Source organism: Nicotiana attenuata, unplaced genomic scaffold (assembly GCF_001879085.1).
Source record: "Nicotiana attenuata strain UT unplaced genomic scaffold, NIATTr2, whole genome shotgun sequence".
NCBI lineage: Eukaryota > Viridiplantae > Streptophyta > Magnoliopsida > Solanales > Solanaceae > Nicotiana > Nicotiana attenuata.
In genome coordinates this window covers 31,970-58,891 of record NW_017671974.1, presented here as the reverse complement: position 1 = coordinate 58,891, position 26,922 = coordinate 31,970, and the positions used below count along the sequence as shown (strand labels likewise).

Below are 26,922 nucleotides of genomic sequence, written 5' to 3'. Positions count from 1 at the left end.
ATCAAACTTATAGGCCGATTTGAGATCATTAAAAGACATCAAGTATAAACAATAAGCTTACATTCTTGACATATCATCCCGTAATGTGGTGATAAAAATGGAAAAGATGAGATGCCATTGGCAGTAACGAGATCTAGCTTCCTTGATTCAATAATCACGATTACAGAGATTTGTATCTAAGCCTTTTCTTGGTCTTCTGTTCTTCTCCTTTCTCCAGGAGAGGAAGTCCTTACCTCCTATATATATTATCAGTATTCCCTTTTGTCCATTGGTCCTTAACCAGAATGCCTTCATCCCTTGACTGTCATTCACGTCGCCTCACTCAAATATCACGATATTTACTTCACCATACAAGCTTTTTGATGGCTTGATCTCGACAGTGCCCGAGGTCTCCGTTGTTATTACACCCTGTGGGTACGACCACGGCTTAGTCGATCTCTTACCATTCCTGTTAGCGCTAATCCACATGTGATCAGATTGACCCATACAATATTCCGAAAAAGTTCAAACATTAAAAGGATGGAATATAAAATACTATAAGATATTCTTAATAGTTTGAGGTCTTTAGAGAAAAATAATGCTCCTTTGGCCTAAATTAAAGTATACCACAAAATGTAAAAGCGTCTTTAAGCGGCTGAAATGAAATGTAACAAAAGAGGAAAACGATAACGAAGAGTAATAAAAATGGAAAAGACAAGGCGGAAGTTTAATGGATTGCGCATTTCGACGCCAAAAATAATAATATGTCAGAACGCACAAGAAAATAGACCCGTCAAGGCTCTCATGTAAGACATTCAAAAATCTAAATCTACATTAAAAAAATTATAAAAAAAATTGGTGGTTTGCTGAAGCCGCAGCAACCACCCTCCTCTGCCATCGCCCACCACCGCCACCGCCCGGTGGTAGGTGACTCTTTTTCCGAACCTCCAGGCTCCGAATACCCATTGGCTCGTCTGGTAACTTATTTCTCATTTTCTTTCTTAATTAATCACGTTGAGCATTTCATTACATATTTCTATACCCTTTTGATGGAAGAAGTTTCTTTTGCTGGATTTCTCTCCTTAAATTCAGAAACCCTGTTGAAATTGAGCGGTGAAGATTCATAAAACAAACGTCATTTTTTGCAAGTTTAAATCTCTATCATTGTAAACATTGGAAAAGGCTTGATATATGGAATTCCATGTGCAGTTAAAACGTAAAGAAATGCCCAGCTCTTAAGAACAACAAGAATAACTATGTCTCAATCCCAGATATATTTGGGTGAAATATATATGTATTCTATACCCATTATGCTCTTTTTTCAGTTTGTTTCATTCGAATACTCAATAAAAAAGGGCAGCCCGGTGCACTAAGCGGTCTATTGTACGCAGCCTTACATGTATTTCTGCAAGAGGCTGTTTCCACGGCTCGAATCCATTCGAATACTCAATAATGAAGACAAATTTAAGGGTCTCTAAAATTAGAGATTCTCTAAATGTCACCAAGTTGAAATGTTAACCGATCTTACTTGTCTAGAAGTGAAGAAAGAATTTCAAACATTGTAAAGAGTATCTTCACTTGATGATGTTTGTGGTTATAGATTGGGAAAATGAAGCTAGCATAAAGTAGGTAAGAGAGCATTTAGTTGGTGAGTTCTATTTGTTGAGATATTTATGTGCTCTTGTTGCTTTTGCAGGATTAAAGAGGGAAAACTTGGGGCCTAAAGATGGAAACTAGATCAGAAAACTTTTCTGTGGATTTTCTGATGGGGGGAACGGCAGCCATTGTAGCAAAAAGTGCTGCAGCGCCAATTGAGAGAGTAAAACTTTTGTTGCAGAATCAGGGAGAATTGATGAAGAGAGGTCAACTTAAGAGACCTTATATGGGAATCGGTGATTGCTTTCAAAGAGTTTTGCGGGAGGAGGGTCTTGTCTCATTGTGGAGGGGAAACCAGGCCAATGTTATAAGATATTTCCCAACTCAGGTGGGTCATAAATTATTTTTGACTTTTTCTGCATCGGACTTAGACAGTTCATGATGATTACTATACTAAGTCATCCTTTACATGTTTCTTGATTGAATTGACAATGTTCTCTGTGTGATTCAGACCCCTTCTAGGGTCCCTAAAGCAAGGTTTTCCTTAGCTACCATGTCAAAGCAGCTTTTTATTTAATGTTCGTTAAGATTATGCTTCTGTACAAGTGATCTAAGATAACCACATCAACATTGTCTGCTACACAATGTGCATAGGTGGTATTTTCTGATAATTTTATAAAGCAACCAATTAGACCCAACCAATGCTCACTTCAATGATGTTAATGGAAAATTGCTCCTGCACGACTCCACTTCTCCCTTACAGTATCAATTAACAACTCTGCATTATTTCTCCTAACTATTTCATAACATTGAATTTCTCTAAAAAGAAAGGTACAAAAAGAAGGACGTGCAACGTAGAGTTTTAAAGTACAAAGTAAAAAAGCACAACAACTACACTTTAGTCCAAAGCTTGTCGGGCTCCGCTATATGAATCCTCACTATTAAGGAACATTCGAAGTATAATTTCTACTATATAAGTGCACAACTTTTTGTGAAGCATTGCAATAAAGGGAAGTTGTTGTTTCCCTGGTATCAGAATCTATAGCTTCCAGTTAGATTTCAAGATATCATCATAATATTTTGACATGTAGGTTTAAAGCTCATTAGATGCCAAGTATGCCAGTTTACTTGGACAAGCTACTCTTCTTAGTCTTAGGAAAATCTGTGTGTTGCAGTCACAGGCTCTAGAAGACTTGTCACATGTAGGTGTAAAGCTCAGTTGCCAAGTATGTCAGTCTACAGCAACAAGTTAATCTTTTTAGGCTTAGGGAAATTTGTGTCTTGCTGTAACAAGCTGTATATGGACTAGTGTATGTACTTTATTATTTTTCATAGAAGACTGAAATTTATCCAGTTATACTTGACCATATGTTGCTTTCTTCTTTTTCCTTTCTAATGCCATTCTTCTTCTGTTGTGTTTGCCATGTTTTAGCAAAATTCAAATGTCATATGAATTTTTTGATTATCCTCCCTGTGCAACGCTTTTTCATGTTTTTAAGGTGTTATAGATAGAAGATCTCTTCTCACTGTAACCTTTACTACTTTCTCCTTACGTGTCTCTTGGTTATCTGTCTCCTCTTCAATATACGAAGTAAGTGGAAGTCTAAGGTGATTGCCATAGCTGCAGGAACCAAAGTGCTCCCACCACCTAGTCATTGACCACAATAAAGGACAGGAATTGATAGAGTTGAGTGAATTTGCAATATGTTTGGAAGTGGGTACTGAAAAGGACTATTAGCCTTTTAGTCTTTTATTCTAGCTACAAACTGGACTTCTGATAGATAGGAGTGGCAAACGGGCAGGTCGGGTCGGATATGGTTCGGGTAAAAAACGGGTAATGAAAAAACGGATCAATTATCCGACCCGACCCACATTTAATACGGATAGAAAACAGGTTAACCGGCGGATAATATGGGTTACCCATATTATCCATCACTTCTTGTATATGATCACTTTTGGTAGAATTCTTAGTCTCCCTAACTTTGAGGAACCCCGAGTTTGAGGCTTTACAAATGTAAAAGTTAGACCCGTTGGTTATCCATTGGTTACTCATTGGTCATCCATTTTCTAAATGGATAATATGGTTCTTATCCATATTTGACCCGTTTTTCAAAAGTTCATTATCCAACCCATTTTTTAGTGGATAATATAGGTAGTTAACTGTTTTCTTTTAACCATTTTGCCACCCCTACTGATAGACTTCCTGTTATCCTTAGAATAATTCCAGGGCTTATTATAACTCTTGATGATGATGATTGCTTCAATAGGCAGCTATAGCTTATAGTGAGAAAAGCTTATTAGATAGTTTCAGTATCCATCAACAGGGTTACTTCAGAGTTGCCCTCATACATGGAGTGAAGGAGAAAGTTTGTTGGAATCATATCTTAATTACAGATTTGACTAATAGTGAAGAGAAGTTCCCTGATGACATTTAGAAAACCTGATAGTTCCACGCTAAGTGTTTTGAGAGATGATATTATTATGAAACTAAGGTGAACGAGGAGAATGCCTCAAGGTACAAGATGTGCATGGGGAGAATGGGCACTTTATTAGGGCTTAGGCTGTGAAACATTTACCCCCATGCTCGCTAGGACATTTAGAGCATGCATCGCATTAATATAAGCATGAGCCTGGAGTTCCCTGTTTAAATATTGGTTACTCCATCCAAACTTAGCACTTTTCCAAGAAGTCCTCCTCGGATTCTACTCACCAGGTCCTCAAGCACAATCTATGCATATTTGGATTTCTTAATAAGATATCGCTAGCTCCAATATGTTCTTCTCATAACTTAGTCCGAATGGAAAGTTACTCTTTATTTTTGGGTCCTACTGTCATCATAATCATTATTAAATTCACCTTGGGCATGGTGGGGGTTAGATAGGCCTTTATTTGTTTGTTGCTTGAAGCCATACTTGGAGGGGGGTGGGACATGTGTCCTTTAATTCCTCATATCCTGTATAAAAAAATGAATATGTTCATGCCTATGCAAAGATGTATTATCAAGAGTATGGTATCATATATCCTATCTAGATTCTGCCTCGTAGATTGTTCATAAACCTTCTTCACAACTAAGAAGAAATCTGTGATCTCTGCCTGTTATTATTGTGTTTGGGATGTGTTTGGTCAAGCTACATTCATCTCAAGTTCTTAGGGAAATATTGCTGAGCTTTGGTTGAAATAATGCTGTTAATGCTGAAATCCACTGCTTATGCGGTGCACTCTCTCTATAATGAACTCCTTCTGAATCACTTAAATAGTCTCATCGGTTCTTCTTTTTTTTTTTTCATCTATCTGATCTTCGCATCCACAACAGGATCGTCCTTTTCACATCAGCATCAAGTGCAAGATGAAACTATAGTATCAAATAATTGATCAAAATGTTTCTGTACTTAGATCTTGATATTGGAAATTCTATTATTAAACACAGAATTTGTTTTTTCAACTAATTTTTGGTGAGCTTAAATTATTATTTCTTTCATAGGCTTCCAACTTTGCTTTCAAAGGTTACTACAAGACTCTCTTTGGATATTCAAAAGAGAAAGACGGATATGTCAAGTGGTTTGCAGGCAATGTGGCTTCAGGTAGCGCTGCTGGAGCAACTACTTCTCTGTTCCTTTATCACTTGGACTACGCAAGGACTCGCTTGGCAATGGATGCTAAGGAGTGCCCACTTACTGGTAAACGTCAGTTTAAGGGGCTAATCGATGTTTACTCTAAGACATTGTCAAGTGATGGAGTTGTTGGCCTTTATCGGGGTTTTGGCGCCTCAATTATGGGAATAACTCTGTACCGAGGCATGTACTTTGGGCTCTATGACTCCATGAAGCCAATTGTTTTAGTTGGACCCTTACAGGTATGTTAGATTCCTATGTTGGCAGTTTCTGGTTTGAATTTTCTGTGTTATTGCACCATTTTCCTTATATATAAAAAAGGTTTTATTGCACCATTTCCTTCTTTTATATGAAAGACAAAGGGAAAACAGCTAAAAAAAGATTAAAAGTTTCTCTTTCAATTAATTTATGTGGGGTATTTGTGAGGGGGAGGAAGGGAAAATGTGTTATGGTGCTGATCTTTTTGATAAAATTGTTTGCGAGGAGGAAGGACATGCCTTGATATGACTTGTCAAAGTTGGCTGTAGACACTAATCTCACATTCGTTCTCATTGCAGGACAATTTTTTTGCCAGTTTCCTGTTGGGTTGGAGCATAACGACTTCCTCTGGGGTATGTGCCTACCCATTTGACACAGTACGCAGAAGAATGATGCTAACTTCAGGGCAAGAAACAAAGTATAGGAACTCCATGCATGCACTCCGTGAAATTATACGCGTTGAAGGTTTTGCTGCACTTTTTAGAGGAGTAAGCGCAAATATGCTATATGGTGTAGCAGGGGCTGGAGTACTTGCGGGGTATGATAAATTACACCAAATTGTATATAGACCTGCGTACAGTTTTGAGTCCCAAAGAGCCTTCAACAAGTAAGACGTTTGCATGAATATTGGATACATGTATACAACACTATTTCATTTGCATACAGAAGTATGAATTCTTGGCAGAAGCAGAGGTGAAGAAGAGCATTCATTTCACCGACTGATTTTAAAGAAACGAAAGCAACAGTATGCAGCAGGGTGCTTGCGCACAAATGTTATAGCTCCGTGAATATGAAGTTCCGTGACTTGTGGTGCTGTAGACCATATGCTTATATGTTGTGGATCATCGGAGCAAAACAATGAAGTACTTGGTGTCATACAAGACTACACTGTGAAGACTCTTGTTCCATCTGACTATTATTTCTCCCCTCTCAACTTCTTTTGAATTGACGCTTGGCAAGAGTTACCATGTGCATATACAAGAATAAACAAGGCAGAATAAATGAAATAAGGGCCTCCATCCTGTATTTTCTGTACAGTCCATTCTAAACTTTGTTTTCTTTGCTTTTTACCTCCACTGATCATCTTGTGATAATCTAAACTTTTCACTTGTTAATGAATAGGTTGATACTGAGGCCTTTTTCTTTTACATAAATAGGTTGAAAGTGCAAATAGTAGAAGATCAGTTCACCTGTATAAATACATTGATTTTCTTGGCATGATATGATTGTTACCTTGTGTTAATATCTTCACTTTTGTGATACCAAGCTCCAGTTGGATTTTTTTTTTTTTTTCAGTTCTTGCTTAGTGGCAGGGGCGGATTTATAGGCAAATACATGGGGCGTGTGAAACCGTGGTCTTTTCGTCCAATTAGGTATTTTACGTACATATTTTTTAGAATTGGTCTAGTATTATTTGCTGGCACCCATGCTCCAAAAAGGCTAAATGGTGCAGTTGGTTAAACGTTGAGTTATTTACCTAGAGGACTAGGGATCATATCCCACTTAACTCTTCCTTTTTTCTCCCGTGCACCCATGTTATAAAAATCCTAGATCCGCCTCTCCTTAGTGGTTGCTTTGTCATCAGGAGAGAGTATTGTCTACTTGAATTGTTTCTTGACAATACATTCTTGCTTTGCCTTTGATTATTAACCAAAAAACAAAAAAAAGCAGATTAGCCTTCTGAATACAATATTTCACTAAAAAAAGTAAATGATGAAATCTTGAAATAACTCCATCAAGCTAAAAGCCAAAATTTCTTATGACGTTTAGTAGTAATCAGATATCCTCCAGATTTGCTGCTCTTTCTTCTCACAGCAACTGTCATGCAATTAGCCTTCTGAATACAGTATTTCACAAGTCTACTTCTTGACTTTTTCCTTAGCAGTCTCCACACTATTGATCTTTTCCTCTGTCCTAATACCAGTAAAGACACCTTACGTTGCTTTGCTTCTTCTACAATCACAGCTCCTTTCTCTTTTCCTTCTTGCATTGTTATCTCCACTTGCACCTTACATGATGAAGACAATAGATAATTAGCAGCTCATTGATTTGAAATATAATGGATTTGTAGAATTAATGTTTACTTTGGGTCAAGTAAGCATGGTTTTCTTAACGAGCCGCTCAACATTTAGAGTATTCATACAACTTATATGTAGTTGTTTTTTCTACATCACACTCGTGGAGTGTGGCCTTTTATTGCACCTGCGTGAACACTGGATGCTTTGTTCACCGGGCTGCATTTTTTATACAACTAAATTACATGGTGTAACTAAGTTATACACTGTATTTACCATACATAAATACACTTTGAAATAATTACATTTAATAGCTACTCTTTATATTTTGTAGCAAAATCCCAACGGTAAATACAGTGTATGGAGTCACATACAGTGATAAAGTAACTATAAGTATCACTATATTTTAGTGTATTGTATAAATGTTGATATAGCCATTTAGAGCGAATGAATACAAGTGATACAAGCTGGTAACAACCGAACAGTAGCTACGAATGGTAATTAAGCAAATTATAGTTAAGTATGGTAATTAGGCTCTAAACTGTAGTGCTTTATGAAAATTTTTACTATCGGCGAAAAATGTGAATGATCATTTTGATATGCATGATGCAGAGTATTACTTGGAGAAGAAGATTTCCCTATTAAGTCTTTTTCTGTTGGCTAAGGCCAATTAAAATACTTGACACGACGGTTTAGTTTGGTCAATTATTATGTTTTTAAGTGATTTAGAAACCATGTCTTATCAACCAAAATATAATATATCGCAATTTAATTACTTACCCCTTCTTTCCTTGTTTGGCACATATTTTTCATGGAGCAAAGAAGTTCATAGGCCTTCTGATTAAATTCACTGTTGGCTTTTTCACCTACAGCATATAAAAGAGAACTTATTAAGAAAAAAACTAAAGTATATGTGTTTGATTGGTTGGAGGCTAAAGGAAGAGTAACAAAAAATTTGAACCTTCATTTGAAATCTTGCTGACATAGAGAAGAATAATAGTATCTTGACTTTGGACAGTATGAGAAAGTGCCCATTGCAAAGCACAATTGGCATCAAGACTAGGATCAACAACAACCATAACTCTATTATTATTGCCACTACTCTCAAAATCCAGCCTCGGGTCAATGTTGTTGAAACACATTTCTGTACTGTTTTTGTTGTCAGTGGCATCGAATTTGATCAAGCCATTCTTCTTGTATGGCTGAGAAGGCGAACGCGCTCCAACACGGACCACAGTTTTGCTTTTACAGAATCCTGGTAATTTTGCACGGACACGCATCATTCTTTGTGATCAAATCCAAATGAAAGAAGCTGAAATACACTGTTTATCTGGTCTTGGCCTAAAGAGGCAAATGAGCAAAATTCTATATTTGATTGTAATGTGTAATATGTGGAGGGAGGAATATGACTTTATATATATGTTATAAGTGGTGACAAAATTAGAGGCTTAAAAGTCATGGCAATCATTTTCTGGAATCTGTTTGTATATTGGATTTTCTAAATGTGGGGTTCTTGGTTTCTTGACGTGCCTACCATGAAGTGGTAGTAGACTCATAATGACTGGTTGTTGAAATTTAAATGTTTCAATGAGATTGGTAGTAAAAGGTGATAGTCTAGAGTTATTGTAAAGCATCTCACCGTTCACTTTTAGTTGTCTTACTTTAGATTTTTCACGCTCCTTACGAAATAATAAATGAAATATATATTTTATAATTTTTCCATAATAATGATATTATTTTCAAGTTGACTGAGGGTCTATCGTAAACAACCTCTCTACCCTTCTAGGGGTAGAGGTAAGGCTGCGCAGAGGCGGATGCAAGGTATTCGTACCGGGTTCAATTGAACCCAGTACTTTTGACACGGAACATACATTTATATGTTCAAATTCACTAATATAAATATATAGCAAATATGAACCCATAACTTTAAAAATACAACGGGTTCAATGCTGAAAACTTTACAGATTGAACCCATAAAATTTAAATCTTAGATCCGCCTCTGAGGCTGCGTACATCTTACTTTCTGCAGACCCCACTTGTGGAAAACTACTGGGTTTGTTGTTGTTATTGTTGTTGTATTTTCAAAAGTTGTGGCAAATAATTTGGGGAATGATAAGGATAAAACAGGAAAAAAAGATTGTCTTTCTCTTGATTTAGTACAGTAGACAAATAAAAGTGAATATTTTTTTAGTATAGTGGGCCGGACAGATAAAATTGAACGGAGGGAGTATTTAATACTAACAATGTTTGTTAGCACCATTTATTGTAGAAATATGAATGCAGGAATGCCAGCACAGAATAACAAGTCTTCGTACTAAAATATGAATGAAGGAAAGCCAGCACACACCAACTAGGCCTCTCCCCACCCGTTGAATATTTTTTTTTTGGTGGATCTTTAACTTATATATATAAATAATATAATTTTTTTACACTATCGTGTGGGGATTGATTAAGCATTTATTCATTTAGGTAATATGTGAAGTCAGATTTCTCTATAATTGTCATCCTTTAGTAATAACATTTTGCTATAGCAGTCAAGTTTTTTTTTGGAATTGATTTTTCATGTTATGTTACGTTATATTATGTGTTTTCAGTTTTCTACAACTGCATTTTGTTATAGCAACAAAAAAATATCCGGTAAAACGACACCATCATCGATAGATTGATTGTACAAGATTTTGTGGTTGAAATTATAAGATCCAAATTCGGATTGGTTTGTTTATTATACTTGAATCACTGGCTGGTTAATTAGTACGTATAATTTCTGTAATGTTTGTCCCATTTGGGTAAAGTCAACTGTTAAGCCGTAGTTCTATAAAAAGTGTTAATTTCCTACATGTCAAAAAATTGTAGTGTAGTTTAGTTCTACCGTCAGATTTCTCTATAACAGTATCGTTGTATAACAATAATTCACTATAAAAGCTAAATTTTTTTGAAATCAATTTCCATATTATGTTATAATATAAGTTTTATATAGTGGCACTTCGCTATAACAAACAAAAAATTAAAAATTAGAAGGTGGGCTTGTTGGGTAGGGATAAGGAGACTTTAGGGGTCGTTGGTTTGTAAATGATTATGCAAGGATTAAAATACAAGGATTAGTAATGCAAAATTTAAGCTTCCATCTGGCCGTGAGTTCTTTTTCACTTTTTTTCAACACAAATAAAAAAAGGAAAAATATTGTTTGGTTAAAAAGTGGCCAGTTTTTGAGCAGTTTCTTAAGATGAAATTTTCATGTTTCAAAATGTGGTTTAGATTGGTTTTCAAGTTTTCGAAGTTTTCTACTAACAAAATTTAAACTTCTTTTCAAGAAAAAATTTGTCCAACATAATTTAACTTCCAAAAATTATTTTTTATCTCATCTTCAAAAACTCCTTTTTTTCAAGTTTAGATTAAATCTATATTCAAACTAGCTAATAATACAGGGATAATATTGTAGCGGTTATCTTTTATCGCATGTTAGATTCATTGTATTAGAAATTGGACATACAATGTACTAAAACTTAAACTTATGTTTGGTTTAAAATTGTTGTTTGCAGTTATGCCCTTGGACTTAAGAGCAAGGCCAGTGTTTTCTTTTTAATTAGATATGAACTTTATCATGGTATGGATAATACAATATTGTTATCCCATATTGCATTATTAGGTATAAAATAACATGAATTTATGTGTAACTTATACAAGAATTTACTATGCATAAATTGAAACAATAATAATAAACAATATACTCAGTGTATATTGCCCGCTATTCTTAGGTGTTAAACGTGAAACATGAAACCTTCTCAATTCTCCACTATACGAGTCAAATTTCCACATCGAAAGTAAAGGGACATGATCCAATAGTCCAAATAATATTTGGATTTTGGCCTAATTAGTCCATCAACCTGTAGGACTCATTGGCCTTATGATTCATTCATAACCTCAAATGTCAAATATTTGAAAAAGATATATTCTGCATTAAATCTTCAGGCATGGAAAATTCGATCTGTCCTTTCATGGTTTTTGTTTAACAACTTAACTCCCAAAGCCAATATTTGTAGTACCAATCAAGAAAAGATGACGAAGAAAAAGCAAGTATTTTGCTCGTGTCTTTCTTGTTTTTTTAACATTTGTCAATCATTTCTTTAATTTATATTTTATACATTTTTTATTTTATTCTCAAACACGATTTTATAGATAAGTTAATTACGCACACATGACAACAACAACCCAGTAAAATCTCATTAGTGGGGTCTGGGGAAGGTAGCGTATACGCAGACCTTACCCCTACCACGAAGGACTCTACAACATTATGCATCTATAGCTACGAAATCTTAGCTACGAATTTGAAATTTATAGCTAATACCTAATAATAGCCACAAAAAATAGAATTTTGTGGCTATTTACAAAATTTTAAATTTCTTTGCCACGAAAATTAAGTTGGTAAAGCAAATTCCTCGTATTAGCTATAATTGCTAACAATCGTGGCAATAACTACCTTAATAGCTACAAATTTATTACTACAAATAAATAATTGTAGCTAATCATAAGTTTTTGCCACGCATCAATAGTTACTGTAGCAATAGTAACATTTTAGCCACAACAAATTATTTGAAACAAAATATTGTAGCTAAATGAATATTTTTGCTTCAAGCTCAAAAAAGTTGTGGCAGTAATTAAAAGATATAGCCACAAATTTATTACTATAATTGAATTCCATAGCTAATCATTAGTTTTTTGCCACGAGTTAAAACTTACTATAGTTATAGTAACTTTTTAGCCACAATAAAATGTTTGAAATAAAATACTATAGCTAAATGAAGATATTTGCTTCAAGTTATAAAAAGTTGTGGCAGTATACATTGAATTAGCCACATATTTCTTACTATAACAGAATTTTGTAGCTAATCATTAATTTTTGCCACGAGTTAAAACTTAATATACCAACAGTAACCTTTTAGTCACAATAGTTATGTAAATAAAAACTGTTACAAATAAATAATTTTGCTTCAAGTTCTGAAAAGCCATGGTAATAGTTGGCTTAATAGCTATAATTTTTTTATCACGATAAAATAATATAACCACAAATTTATTGCTACGATAAAATTTTATAACTAATCGTTAGTTTTTGCCACAAGATAAATTTGCCCTAACAATAGCAATCTTCTAGCGTAAATATTTAAAACAAAATTTTGTAGTCAAATAAATATTTCTTCTTATTTTAAGAAAATAAAAATACTTAGATAATAGTTACAACTATTTGTCATGACAAAATTAATAGCTACAAATTTAAAGTGACGATAAATTTACAAGTTAACTATAACTTTAGTCGTACAGTTAGGATTGTCACTGCAATAATAGTATTTTAACTATAATAGGTTATATGTACAAAATTTCATAGGTGAATTTTACTATTTCAATGACAAAAAAGTAAGAGATGCACAAACAATTATCAAATTATAAAAATTCAATTTTAACTATAAAAGTTAGATTTTTCCAAAATAACAGAAAATATAGTAATTATATATAAATTGAAGTATTAATAAACTTTAAGTATGCAAAAGTTAATTTTAATAGATCATTTGTATGCCTACTTGTAGCTTCAAAACTTATCAATTTACTTTTTATTTATTAAACTCATATTTTATTTTATTGCAACTTGTTATATTTGGGCGTTAATTATATATATTTGGTGTAAAATTCAAAATATATTAACATATATAGAGAATTTATGTATGTCTTGTACTTAACTATTTTTTATGTAACTCCTTAGGGTAATTTCTTATATATTTAAGNTATATATATACTACAAAAAAGTTTATGATATTATAATTCCTATTAATTTTTATCTAATCATGTTGTAGATATTTCAAAGAACTAGTCTCTCTGCACGTGCGTTGCACGTGTATGCCATATTTGTTTTTATACAACATATATACTAATAAAATAGTATATGCACACATATTTGAAAAATATTTGATTTAGTTATAAGTTAAAATTTGAATGTACCAATAGCTAGCATTCTCGCATAATCTTAAGACCATTTATAAATAAAGTCAATACGGATACACTCTGACAAACTCTATCTCCATTCTTCTAGCCATCACACCATCAATTAAACTTTAGTTTATTCCTTTTGAAATTTCATTGCTCCGGCGATGTTGAAAAAATTATTCATTGATCAACTTTATCTTCTCTATATCCATCGCACATACAATATCAATAGAGCTTTCAACTCTCGTTTTTTCTATTTTAATGTACATGTTATGCACAAAGTCTCTAGCTTCATCATATACAGTGTTAGAGTTAAAATCTCATAAATCAAAGGTTGAATGGCGAGTCATTTTTATCTACTTAATGAAAATTAGGTGATTAAATAAGATAAAATAAGGAAAAATAACTTGGAGTTCTCCTTTCTATACTCATTTAACCAAAATGGACTTAGATAAACACGTCATAAGTTCAACAAAGAACATTCATAAGATGTGTAAATAAATTAAAATAGGAATAAAGAGGAACCTTTGAAGGAAATATTACATTTATCAAAATGATGGACTTTAGCGTTGCTTGTACCTCTATTTTCCTGAAATGATCGGGAAAGTAAAATATATTACTCCGATCTGTAAGAAGTCATTGTCCATATTAATGTAACTTCCAGAATACAACAAACTAACTGAGTAGAATGGGCCGGGGACTCATAGAACTGTCGGTAAATATAGAGGAGATTTCATCTTTTTCAAATATATATAGGATCTTGTCTGCAAGAACAGGAAGCAAATAATAGCAAAGTTATAAAGCATATGGCAACATCTCTCATTGGATATCCGTATTCTAGAGCCATTTAGGTTATGAATGATTTTACTATAATCGTTTCGATACTTCATTGAAGTAGTCTTGTAATCGTGTTTATACTTGCTTTTATAAGGAGTTATTTCACTAAATAATAATTGAAAAAACAGTCATAAATACATAAAGTACTTGTCTCAAGAAATATACAAATACAGGATTTGAACATCTATTGGCAATATAATCATCTAAGTCTTTGAATCACATCTATCAAACTGGACATGAAATAAGTTAAACAGAATTTCTTAATCCAGCACAAGATTCTTCAAACTCTTAAATGTGATTATCACTATTCAAGGTCTCAGGGACGTTAAGATATAGTAAGAGTATCTACAGAATCAATGACACAATTAGTATATTGGATCTGGGCAGTAGAAGCTTTTGAGAATGTGATTTAATTATCAAAGTTTTTCTTAAAGTCTATGGTATATGGATAGAATAGAAAATTCAGTATATTATTGACTCCCCGGAAAATTTAATACTTGGAAGGTAATTAAACTAATAAGTATAGACCTTACCATGTTTCTCTCTATTACTTGAAGCTTGTCATGTGTGCATTTGTATGAAAACAATTAAGGGACTTTTACCCAAATAGCCGGCCAAATTCACAGTTTAATTTTTTCTAGCCGGTATGATTATATATACGATTATACATTTATTATATACGGATTATACAAAATTATACATTCGCTGGCCATTTTTAGTTTAAGCGGTTGAGTGGAGGGTTGTTTGGATTAATTCTTCTAATAGAATATAACTTCACAAAGTACATCAATAACATCAGAAAACCAGTGGCAACAGACACACATAGAAAAATAAGGGCGTAAAAGTTCAAACTTAATTAAACTCTAATCCCGCTGAAATAGTTCAAACTCAATTAAACTCTAATCATCTCCAAATCATAACCAAATTTATACATACATGAAAGATTTTGCTATTTAAATATAAGTGAACTTACAATTCAATTTCGGCAGAAAAGGGATATCGCTAAAGATTTAGCCGGAAATAGATGAATCAAACCATCAAGTGAAATTGGAAAAAACTATAAGAAGTAGATGATTAAATGAAAGAATATGAGAATCCGGTGAAAAGGAGGTTAGCGCCAAAACCTGTTGTCTTAGCAGAGAAAATCAAAGACAAGGAAAAAGTGCCATTTGGGTTCTGATTTTTATAGATAGCTAAATAAAACGGTGCAACTCTTCTAAGATGATTGTTAGAAGGAAGGCGTCTATCCAAGAGGAAGTTAGGGGACACGGGACTCTTCAGACAGGCGTGTAAGTTTATTTTTAACTTTTTTATTAAATTTTGTGGGGTAGGGGTAATTTAGTAATTTAAGTTTTAAGTTTGGAGTTTCCTGTTTTTAATATAATATAGATAATGAAGTTAATTGATACTTAAGTCCATTGGAAAACTAATTATATTATAATTCTTATTTAATATAATGGAATTATAGCTAATTCGTGTGGATGACTATTTTTATAGAATTTAAACAATAATATATATATATATATATATATATATATATATATATATATATATATATATATATATAATGACAATTGGAAAAGTATATTTAGCGCTCTCTCTCTATATATATATATATAGAGCTAAATATACTTTCTTAATAAGTTTTCAATTGTCATTTTTAATTATACATTAAATATAAGAATTGAGAATTAACTATGATAATGATACATGAAGAGGATCGTGTTTCTCTTGTGACTATTTTTGATATTTTATAATGTTGACATAATTCGATATTATTAAGTTTCACTTCAAAAAATAATAATAATATGGTTGATAACTTGATATAGGAGTGTATAACAAAACTAACTAGTATAACATATTTCATATTAAAAAAATATACTTATAATTTTCTATAAAATTTAAATAAGTATGTAATTAATTTTCATTAGATTTGAATAAGCAATATCAAATGGTCACTGTACACTCAATTTAGATAAATAGAAATTTGTATATTTAATGGTCTAATACTATTTTAATAACTTAATAACTATCATAATCTAATTAAACACTAAAAAATTAAGAAGCTAATATAATTTAAATAGGAGTAAATTACAAAACTAACAATATCATATAGGAAGAAAAAAGTTGTAAGGAATATACTATATTATAGAATATCTTTATTTCATGCAAGTTGATTTTTCTATTTTACTTAGTGTAAATTATGTATTTAATTTTTTTCATTTTCCATAGATAAGTTTCTTATCTATTGTATTTGTTAGTATTTACATTTCTCTTATTTATGGTATTTGTATTAAGAAATAAAAGGAAGAAAATATATATTAACAAAAAAAAAATGAATATAAAGGCTAGTTGGCCCAAACCAAACTCCCCAAAACCTAATAAAATTATAAAAACTTCAATCCCCTTGCGCCCTTTTCCCGTTTCCTTCCTTTACGGCGCCTTCTGTCTTCACGTGAAAGGAGCAAATCAACGGAATCACTAGCTATATAGCCTGATGCCTTTTTCTCTTTTTAGGTATGTTTATATATCTACATCTTAGGATTTCTCAATTCCTACACCTATTTGAGTTGAATTTTTGGATTTATATTCTAACAATTTGATAGATATTGTGGCGTATTGTGATAGTTAATGAGTGGAACCTTGAAGATTATAATGTAATGTTAGGAGGAGCCACAGATCGTCCAAACAACATTACAAAAATGAGATGAAAATTCTTTCGAAAGTTTTTGAAAAAGCATACAGGTTTGTTTTCTTGTCTTGTTGGTTTGAATTTTTTCCTCTTGTTATATGCTAAAAATTCTTGTAAAAGAATTATCTACACATAATTTTTCTCTCTTTGAACGTTCTTCTACCATTTTTACAAGTCAAACTTGCATCTTAGTATTAGTGTTTCTTTTGGTTGACTCATTCTTTTGTGCTAATTATTGTTTCTTTTGAATTTACAGGGTGCATTTTAATCTATTGAATGCAAGAAGATCAAGGATTCAGAGTGAAATTACTTCGTCCTTGGCTACAGAAGATTATTTGTGTGACGACCCAAAGGGTCATCACCTGTTTTCTTATCCATTCTATGCTTCCGAGGCCTTGAAAACCTCATTTATAGTCGCCTCGTTTTGCTTGCGCAGTCCGGGCGCGTAGCCGGAAGGCTTAAATGTGAAATTGTGTGAAAAATGCTAAATTTTGGTATTAAAATGAATAAATTTGACTTCGGTCAACATTTTGGGTAAACGGACCGGGACCCGTGATTTGACGGTCCTGGAGGGTCCGTAGAAAAATATGGGACTTGGGCGTATGCCCGAAATCGAACTCCGAGGTCCCGAGCTCGAGAAATGAATTTTTAAAAGAAATTGTTTTTCTGAAATTGTTAAGGAAAAATTGAAATGATATTTGATTGGAACGTATTGGTATCGGGCCCGTATTTTTGATCCGGCTCCCGGTACATGTCTTATATATGATGTAAGATGTGTCTATAAAGTTTGGTTAAAATCGGACGTCGTTTGACGTGTTCGGACTTGAAATCCTAAATGTGGAACTTGATGAAGTTTCGGAAAAATGCTTCGAGTTTGAGGTTTAATTTGTTGATAATGATGTTATTTAGGCGATTTAATCGCTCGGATAAGTTCATATGATGTTGTTGAGTTAGTTCATGTGTTTGGTTAGGAGCCCCGAGGGCTAGGATGTGATTCGGATGTGTTTCGGGATGGTTTAGACTTAGAAAAAATTGCAGGAAGTTGCAGATCTGGTGTTCTGATATTTAGTTCTATGCGATCGCATAGGCAGCATCGCGTTCGCATAGTGTAAGCTTCCAGGTGCCCAGTTTTGTTCTACGCGATCGCATAGATTCATCCGCGATCGCGTAGCTTAGCCCAATTCATTCAACGCGATCGCATCCTTCCTCCCGCGATCGCAGAGCATTAAACCAAATCTGAGAAGGGAAAGCCCTTTCTTCTATGCGATCGCAGTGTTTGGTTCGCGATCGCAGAGACCAACCTTCCCTTCCCCTATGCGATCGCATGACTCTCTTCGCGATCGCATAGAGCATTTTTCGCCCAGTTATATTTTAATTTCCAGAACAATGTTATTACGGGATTTCACCAAATATTTCACAAAACCTTTCTTCTCCAAGCTCTTAGGCGACCATTGAAGCAATCCTTCACCAAAACCTCTTGGGTTAGTAATCATTTACTTGTTTTCTTCCATTTTCTTCAACATCTAATGAAATCCTAGGTCTAAAACATGCGATTTAAGGTAGAAAATTGGGTATTTGGGTAGAGAAGGGCTTTTTGATTTTTCTTGATTTAGACCTCGTTTTGGGGTCGAATTTGAAAACAAATTATATATTTGGGCTCGTGGGTGAATGGGTGATTTTATTTTGGTCCGAACCTCGTGTTTTGACCAAGCGGGCCCGGGGTCGATTTTTGAGTTTTTGGGAAAAATGATGGAAAAGCTATAATTAGGCATTGGGTTCGTATTGTTTAGCATTTATTGATGTATTGAAGTCATTATTGTATAGATACAATCGATTTGGAGCCGAATTCGAAAGGAAAGGCGGTTATTGAGGATTGAATTGGCCGTGGAAGTTTGAGGTAAGTGTTTGGTCTAACCTTAGCTTGAGGGATTAGGAGTTGAGTCCTAATTGCTATGTGATAATTGTTGAGTACGACGTATGGGCATGGTGACGAGTATCTCTACGTTGGTGTCAAGTATGACAGTGAGTCTTATATTGTGATTTTCATGATTTCGTTGTATTCTTCATGCTTTGGTGATGATTTCTAGTTGTTGTGAAAAATTTGTGGAAGGAATTGATACCATTGAACCCTTTGGAGCATTGGCTCAAGTGGTAAAGTAAGTTATGAAGTACAAGTGAAAGATAGAGAAAGAGTTATTGAAATATTCCCTTGCCGGGATTGAATTATTTAATTATTGTTCCCTTGCCGGGATTTAATTATTTACTTGTTGCTCCCTTGCCGGGATTTAATTGTTAAATCGTTGTTCCCTTGCCAGGATTCCTATATGTTCTTGTTTATTTCCCTTTCCCTTGTTTGTGATTGTTGTTTGGGTGAGGAAGAGCGTAAAGCACGAAGGGTGATGCCGTGCATTGTTTGCTATAGTGAGGAAAGAGTATAAAGCACGAAGGGTGATGCCGTGCCGCACGATGTACCATTCCGTGCCAATTCTATTGATTATATGTGAGGAAAGAGAGTAAAAGCACGAAGGGTGATGCCGTGCACGTTTTCATTATATTATTGCTTGGTGAGGACGAGAGTAAAAACACGAAGGGTGATGCCTTTCACTTGTCTTTGATTTTCCTGATTCTTGCTTATAATTGAGTTATGTTGTCCTTTACTTTTATTTACTGATTTTCTGTTGTTACTTGATTTTATTTCGATGTTATAGATTCCCTTACCCTATTTGCATTGTGATTGTTGTTTGGGTGAGGAAGAGCGTAAAACACGAATGGTGATGCCGTGCATTGTTTTATTGAGAGAGTGTTAAAGCACGAAGGGTGATGCCGTGCACTTGTTGCAGTTTGTTATGATTTCTTGTTGTTATTGGTTCAAGTGCATTAATTGTCTTATTCTTCCATTACTGTGATTCTTTATGTTGGCATTTTCCTTTATTGTGTTACTTGTTATTATTAGCTCTAGGTATCCTTGCACAACATCATGCCTTGAATTTATGCTATAATTGCTACATGTTTATGTGACTTAATTGCTACTTGTCATTACTTGTCTTCCTCAGTGAGTCATAATTATTGAGTACTTGTTGTCTTATGAATTCGTATTAATTGTTGCGTTTGTTGGAGTAATTTCATTTAGAAGAACTGTTAATATATTGAAATGAGAGCGGGTGGTACGCCTACCATGTGATATAAGGAAATGGGAGCGGGTGGCACGCCTGCCACAAGATACAGGAAATGGGATCGGGTTGCACGCCTGCAACGAGATATGCACTGACAGTGAAACCTGCTTTTATTTCCCTTATCCGTGTTAGAGTTAAATTATTGATGTTCTTTATTATTCTCTTGATATTCTGTTTTTACCTGTTATCCCCCGAAGCATGTTTCCCCCTCCCATCCTTACTTGCTTATACCCGCTTTACTTTCCGCTGTATTTTATATAACTGCATAGGTTTATTTGATAGTCTGGTCCTAGCCTCGTCACTACTTCGCCGAGGTTAGGCTAGGCACTTACCAGCACATGGGGTCGGTTGTGCTGATACTACACTCTGTGCTCTTTTGCACAGATCCAGGTTTCGGACAACATCAGTAGTTGGAGGGCTTCCTTCAGTCCACCCGGAGACCCAAGGTAGACATGCAGGCGTTCGCGGGCCCCAGCGTCTCCCTCTATCTTTATTTCCTGTTTCATTTCTCTTTTGGTTCAGAAACAGGCTATTGTATTTTCCTTCGGACTTTGTTTGTAGTGACTCTTAGACAGTCTGTGACACTGTGACACCAGGTTTTGGGTATTGAGGTTTTGAAAGTTGTATTGGACGTAGTATTGAGTTATAAACATTGTTGACTTCCGCTTATTTATCAAAATCCCGCTGTTATTGCATTATCGCCTGGTAATTGTTAAAAGAAAGTAAAATAAAAGTGTATTATGTAGTCAAGTCCTGGCTTGCCTAGCTCCCCCTAGTAGGCGCCATCACGACTCCCGAGGATGGGAAATACGGGTCGTGACAAGTTGGTATCAGAGCTCTAGGTTACATGGGTCTCATAGTTTACAAACAAGCTTAGTAGAGTCTGAGGGATCGGTACGGAGACGTCTGTATTTATCCCCCAGAGGCTACATAGTTAGGAAAAGTTTCACTTTTATTCTTTCCTGTCGTGCGATTTTGTTCTCTCAGTGCTAAATTGAAACCTCTACTCTTGTCCTTTCGCGAATGGCGAGGTCACGTACCGCTTCTTCAGCCGAACAACAACACAGACCGGTGATAGATCAGCGACGTCTTCGTAGGCTTTGTGGAGGTTGGATAAGTTTCATCAAGCACTTCACTACTATCATCAGCGGTGCATCTTCTGAGGATCCCCAAGATTTTCTAGACAGCGGTCATGAGGTTCTCAGGAACATGGGGATCGTGGAGACCAATGGGGTCTATTTTGCTACCTTTCGCTTGTCTGGATCCGCCAAGACCTGTTGGAGAGATTATCGATTGGCTAGCCCAGCAAGATCACCAGCTTTGACTTGAGGACAGTTCACGTAGCTATTTCTGGAGAAATTTCTCCCCATCACTCAGAGAGAGGTCTATCAGAGGCAGTTTGAGCGTCCCCAGCAGGGTTCTATGACTGTTACTTAGTACGAGATCAGATTCATCGACTTGGCTCGTCATGCTCTTATCATACTTCCTCCCGTGAGAGAGAGTGAGGAGGTTCATTGAGGGACTCGTCCAGCCCGCTCAGTTAGCTAGAGGTGGAGGTAGAGGTATTAGAGGTGGAGGTAGAGATGCTAGAGGTGGAGGTAAAGGTATTAGAGGTGGAGGTGCAGGTATTGTTCTGGTTTGTGGTAGAGAAGCCTCGGTTTTATTTTGCGCCATATCTGGTCATGCCTAGTGATTCTTTGAGTATTCCTGTTTATGTGTCTACACCGGTGGGTGATTCTATTATGGTGGATCGCGTCCATTGTTCATGTATAGTGGTTATTGGAGGTTTTGAGACTCGTGTAGATTTGCTTCTTCTGGACATGGTTGGCTTCGATGTTATATTGAGGATGGATTGATTATCACCTTACCACGCTATCTTGGATTTCCATGCCAAGGCTATGACCTTAGCCTTACCGTATTTGCCCCGTTTAGAGTGGGAGGGACTCTTGGTCATTCTACCCGTAGCGCTATCTCTTATGTGAAGGCTCGACGTATGGTCGAGAAGGGGTGTTTGGCCTATTTGGCTTATGTTCGTGATTCCAGTGCTGAGGTTCCCTATTGATTCTGTGCCCGTGGTTCGTGAGTTTCCTGATGTTTCCCTTCAGACCTGTCGGGTATGCCACCCTACAGGGATATTGATTTCTGCATTGATTTGGCTCCGGGCACTCAGCCCATTTCTATTTTGCCGTATCGTATGGCCCCGCCTGAGTTGAAAGAGTTAAAGGAACAGTTGCAAGATTTTCTTGAGAAGGGGCTTCATTAGGCCCAGTGTTTCGCCTTGGGGTGCGCCGGTGTTGTTTGTTAAAAAGAAGGATGGGCCAATGAGAATGTGTATTGATTACCGACAGTTGAACAAGGTTGCAATCAAGAATAAGTATCCGCCGCCGAGGATTGATGATTTGTTCGACCAGCTTCAGGGTGCCAGGGTGTTTTCCAAGATTGACTTGCGATTTGACTACCATCAGTTGAGGATTAGGGCATCCGATGTCCCTAAGACAGCTTTCCGCACTCGGTACGGGCATTATGAGTTCTTGGTGATGTCATTCGGGTTGACAAATGCCCCCGCACCTCTTATGAATTTGAGGAGCCGAGTGTTCAGACCTTATTTGGATTCGTTCGTGATAGTCTTCATGATGATATTTTGATATATTCCCGCAGCCGAGAGGAGCACGAGCGGCACCTCAGAGTGGTTCTTCAGTCTTTGAAGGATAGTCAACTATATGCAAAATTTTCGAAGTGTGAGTTTTGGTTAAGTTCAGTTGCATTCCTGGGTCATGTCGTATCAGTAGAGGGTATTCAGGTTGACCCGAAGAAGATTGAGGCAGTCAAGAACTGTCCTAGACCAGCATCAGCTATAGAGATTCAGAGTTTCTTGGGATTGGCAGGCTACTATCGTCGGTTCGTGGAGGGGTTCTCATCTATTGCAGCCCCGATGACCAGGTTGACCCAGAAGGGTGCCCAGTTCAGATGGTCGGATGAGTGTGAGGCAAGCTTTCAGAAGCTCAAGATAGCTCCGACTACGGCACCGGTATTGGTTTTGCCCACAGGTTCAGGGCCTTATACAGTCTATTGTGATGCTTCCCTTATTGGGCTTGGTGCAGTGTTGATGCAGGATGGCAAGGTCATTGCCTATGCTTCGAGGCAGTTGAAGATTCATGAGAAGAACTATCCAGTGCATGATTTGGAGTTGGCAGCCATTGTTCATGCATTGAAGATTTGGAGGCACTATCTGTATGGCGTGGCATGTGAGGTGTTCACTGATCACAAGAGTCTTCAGTACTTATTCAAGCAAAAGGAGTTGAATTTGAGGCTGCAGGGTCGAGTTTGTGTGCCTATTGTGGATGGACTTCGAGAGTTGATTTTAGAGGAGGCCCATGGTTCCCGGTACTCTATTCATCCGGGCGCCGCGAAGATGTATCAGGATTTGTGGCAGCATTGTTGGTGGCGTAGTATGAAGAAGGATGTTGTTGCATATGTGGCTCAATGTTTGAATTGTCAGCAGGTTAAGTATGAGCATCAGAGGACTGGTGGATGGTTTCAGAGGATTGAGCTTCCTGAGTGGAAGTGGGAGCGGATCACTATGGATTTCGTTGTTGGACTCCCGCAGACCCGGGAGAAGTTCGATGCAGTTTGGGTCATTGTTAATAGGCTGACAAAGTCAGCGCATTTCATTCCTGTGGCATTCTCTTATTCATCCGAGAGGTTAGCTGAGATCTATATCCGGGAGACTGTTCGCCTTCATGGTGTGCCTGTATCTATCATTTCGGACCGGGGTACGCAGTTTACCTCGCGCTTCTGGAGTGCAGTTCAGCAAGAGGTGGGCACGCGGGTTGAGTTGAGCACAACATTTCATCCCCAAATGGACGGTGAGTCTGAGCGGACTATTTAGATTTTGGAGGATATGCTCCGAGCTTGTGTTATTGACTTTGGAGGTTCGTGGGATCAGTTCTTGCCCTTAGCGGAGTTTGCCTACAACAACAGCTACCAGACGAGCATCCAGATGGCTCCTTATGAGGCTTTATATGGTAGGCGGTGTCGGTCTCCGGTTGGATGGTTTGAGCCGGGAGAGGCTCGGTTGTTGGGTACGGATATGGTTCAGGAGGCCTTGGACAAGGTCAGGATCATTCAGGATGGGCTTCGTTCAGCTCAGTCCAGGCAAAAGAGTTATGCAGACCGCAAGGTTCGAGATGTGGCTTTCATGGTTGGTGAGCGGGTATTGCTCCGAGTGTCGCCTATGAAAGGCGTGATGAGATTTGGGAAGAACGGCAAGCTTAGCCCTAGGTTCATTGGTCCGTTTGAGATTCTTGACTGAGTGGGAGAGGTGGCTTATAGACTTGCTTTGCCGCCGAGCTTATCATTCGTGCATCCAGTGTTTCATGTGTCCATGCTTCGGAGGTATCACGGCGATCCAGCCCACGTGTTTGATTTCAGCACTGTCCAGTTGGACAAGCACTTGTCTTATGAGGAGGAGCCGGTGGCTATTCTAGACCGGCAGGTTCGTCAGTTGAGGTCGAAGAGTTTTCCTTCTGTTCATGTTCAGTGGAGAGGTCAGCCTCCTGTGGCATCGACTTGGGAGTCCGAGTCCGATATGCGGAGCCGTTATCCTCATCTTTTCCCCGACTCAGATACTTCTTTCTTCTGTCCGTTCGAGGACGAACGGTTGTTTTAGAGGTGGAGAATGTGACGACCCAAAGGGTCATCACCTATTTTCTTATCCATTCTGTGCTTTCGAGGCCTTGAAAACCTCATTTATAGTCGCCTCGTTTTGCATGCGCAGTCCGGGCGCGTAGCCGAAAGACTTAAATGTGAAATTGTGTGAAAAATGCTAAATTTTGGTATTAAAACGAATAAACTTGACTTCGGTCAACATTTTGGGTAAACGGACCCGGACCCATGATTTGACGGTCCCGGAGGGTCCGTAGAAAAATATGGGACTTGGGCGTATGCTCGGAATCGAACTCCGAGGTCCCGAGCTCGAGAAATGAATTTTTAAAAGAAATTGTTTTTCTGAAATTGCTAAGGAAAAATCGAAATGATATTTGATTGGAACGTGTTGGAATCGGGCCCGTATTTTGGTTCCGGCGCCCGGTACAGGTCTTATATATGATGTAAGATGTTTCTGTAAAGTTTGGTTAAAATCGGACGTCGTTTGATGTGTTTCGGACTTGAAATCCTAAATGTGGAACTTGATGAAGTTTTGGAAAAATGCTTTGAATTTGAGGTTTAATTTGTTAATAATGATGTTATTTAGGCGATTTGATCGCTCGGATAAGTTCATATGATGTTGTTGATTTAGTTCATGTGTTCGGATAGGAGCCCCGAGGGCTCGGATGTGATTCGGATGTGTTTCGGGATGGTTTAGACTTAGAAAAAAATTGCAGGAAGTTGCAGATCTGGTGTTCTGATATTTAGTTCTATGCGATCGCATAGGCAGCATCGCGATCGCATAGCGTAAGCTTCCAGGTGCCCAGTTTTGTTCTACGCGATTGCATAGATTCATCCGCGATCACGTAGCTTAGCCCAATTCATTCAACGCGATTGCATCCTTCCTCCCGCGATCGCAGAGCATTAAACCAAATCTGAGAAGGGAAAGCCCTTTCTTCTATGCGATCGCAGTGTTTGGTTCGTGATTGCAGAGACCAACCTTCCCTTCCCTTATGCGATCGCATGACTCTCTTCGCGATTGCATAGAGCATTTTTCGCCCAGTTATATTTTAATTTCCAGAACAGTGTTATTACGGGATTTCACCAAATATTTCACAATACCTTTCTTCTCCAAGCTCTTAGGCGACCATTGAAGCAATCCTTCACCAAAACCTCTTGGGTTAGTAATCCTTTACTCGTTTTCTTCCATTTTCTTCAGCATCTAATGAAATCCTAGGCCTAAAACATGTGATTTAAGGTAGAAAATTGGGTATTTGGGTAGGGTACGACTTTTTGATTTTTCTTGATTTAGACCTCGTTTTGGGGTCGAATTTGGAAACAAATTATATATTCGGGCTCGTGGGTGAATGGGTAATTTTATTTTGGTCCAAACCTCGTGTTTTGACCAAGCGGGCCCGGGGTCGATTTTTGAGTTTTTGGGAAAAATGATGGAAAATATATAATTAGGCATTGGGTTTGTATTCTTTAGCATTTATTGATGTATTGAAGTCATTATTGTATAGATACAAACGATTTGGAGCCGAATTCGAAAGGAAAGGCGGTTATTGAGGATTCAATTGGTCGTGGAAGTTTGAGGTAAGTGTTTGGTCTAACTTTAGCTTGAGGGATTAGGAGTTGAGTCCTAATTTCTATGTGATAATTGTTGAGTACGACGTATAGGCATGGTGACGAGTATCTATACGTTGGTTTCAAGTATGACCGTGAGTCTTATATTGTGATTTTCATTATTTCGTTGTATTCTTCATGCTTTGGTGATGATTTCTAGTTGTTGTGAAAAGTTTGTGGAAGGAATTGAGACCATTGAACCCTTTGGAGCATTGGCTAAAGTGGTAAAGTGAGTTATGAAGTACAAGTGAAAGATAGAGAAAGAGTTATTGAAATATTCCCTTGCCGGGATTGAATTATTTAATTGTCGTTCCCTTGCCGGGATTTAATTATTTACTTGTTGCTCCCTTGCCGGGATTTAATTGTTAAATCGTTGTTCCCTTGGGATTCCTATATGTTCTTGTTTATTTCCCTTGCCCTTGTTTGTGATTGTTGTTTGGGTGAGGAAGAGCGTAAAGCACGAAGGGTGATGCCGTGCATTGTTTTGGTGAGAGAGTGTTAAAGCACGAAGGGTGATG

The 26,922-nt window shown here is 36.7% G+C and overlaps 2 protein-coding genes and 1 long non-coding RNA gene across 3 annotated transcripts; 1 reads left to right on the top strand and 2 right to left on the bottom strand.

Moving 5' to 3' along the window:
* The first annotated feature begins 698 nt into the window (after positions 1-698).
* On the top strand, positions 699-6,704 carry LOC109211130 (ADP,ATP carrier protein ER-ANT1). Its single transcript, XM_019374631.1, has 4 exons — positions 699-956; positions 1,676-1,963; positions 5,057-5,428; positions 5,744-6,704. Exons 2-4 carry the CDS (start codon positions 1,706-1,708, stop codon positions 6,053-6,055), a joined length of 942 nt encoding a protein of 313 aa, XP_019230176.1. The 5' UTR covers positions 699-956; positions 1,676-1,705; the 3' UTR covers positions 6,056-6,704.
* Positions 6,705-7,041: 337 nt separating this feature from the next.
* Positions 7,042-8,872, bottom strand: LOC109211131. Its single transcript, XM_019374632.1, has 3 exons — positions 8,421-8,872; positions 8,240-8,325; positions 7,042-7,452 (listed from the first exon to the last, which is right to left on the bottom strand). The coding sequence occupies exons 1-3, from the start codon at positions 8,740-8,742 to the stop codon at positions 7,180-7,182; spliced, it is 681 nt and encodes a 226-aa protein (XP_019230177.1). The 5' UTR covers positions 8,743-8,872; the 3' UTR covers positions 7,042-7,179.
* Positions 8,873-13,879: 5,007 nt separating this feature from the next.
* On the bottom strand, positions 13,880-15,530 carry LOC109211129. The gene is made up of 2 exons (XR_002065665.1): positions 15,243-15,530; positions 13,880-14,196 (listed from the first exon to the last, which is right to left on the bottom strand). It is a non-coding gene; the product is annotated as an uncharacterized LOC109211129 (long non-coding RNA).
* Positions 15,531-26,922: the final 11,392 nt, after the last annotated feature.

Excerpts from the sequence above, each read along its gene's own strand:
- LOC109211130 (XM_019374631.1), top strand. The coding sequence starts at position 1,706 with ATGGAAACTAGATCAGAAAACTTTTCTGTGGATTTTCTGATGGGGGGA. Across the intron at positions 1,964-5,056 it reads TAAGATATTTCCCAACTCAG|GCTTCCAACTTTGCTTTCAA; the intron begins GTGGGTCATAAA and ends TTTCTTTCATAG. Across the intron at positions 5,429-5,743 it reads TTTTAGTTGGACCCTTACAG|GACAATTTTTTTGCCAGTTT; the intron begins GTATGTTAGATT and ends TTCTCATTGCAG.
- LOC109211131 (XM_019374632.1), bottom strand. The coding sequence starts at position 8,742 with ATGATGCGTGTCCGTGCAAAATTACCAGGATTCTGTAAAAGCAAAACT. Across the intron at positions 8,326-8,420 it reads CAGCAAGATTTCAAATGAAG|GTGAAAAAGCCAACAGTGAA; the intron begins GTTCAAATTTTT and ends TATATGCTGTAG. Across the intron at positions 7,453-8,239 it reads GCCAAACAAGGAAAGAAGGG|GTGCAAGTGGAGATAACAAT; the intron begins GTAAGTAATTAA and ends TCATCATGTAAG.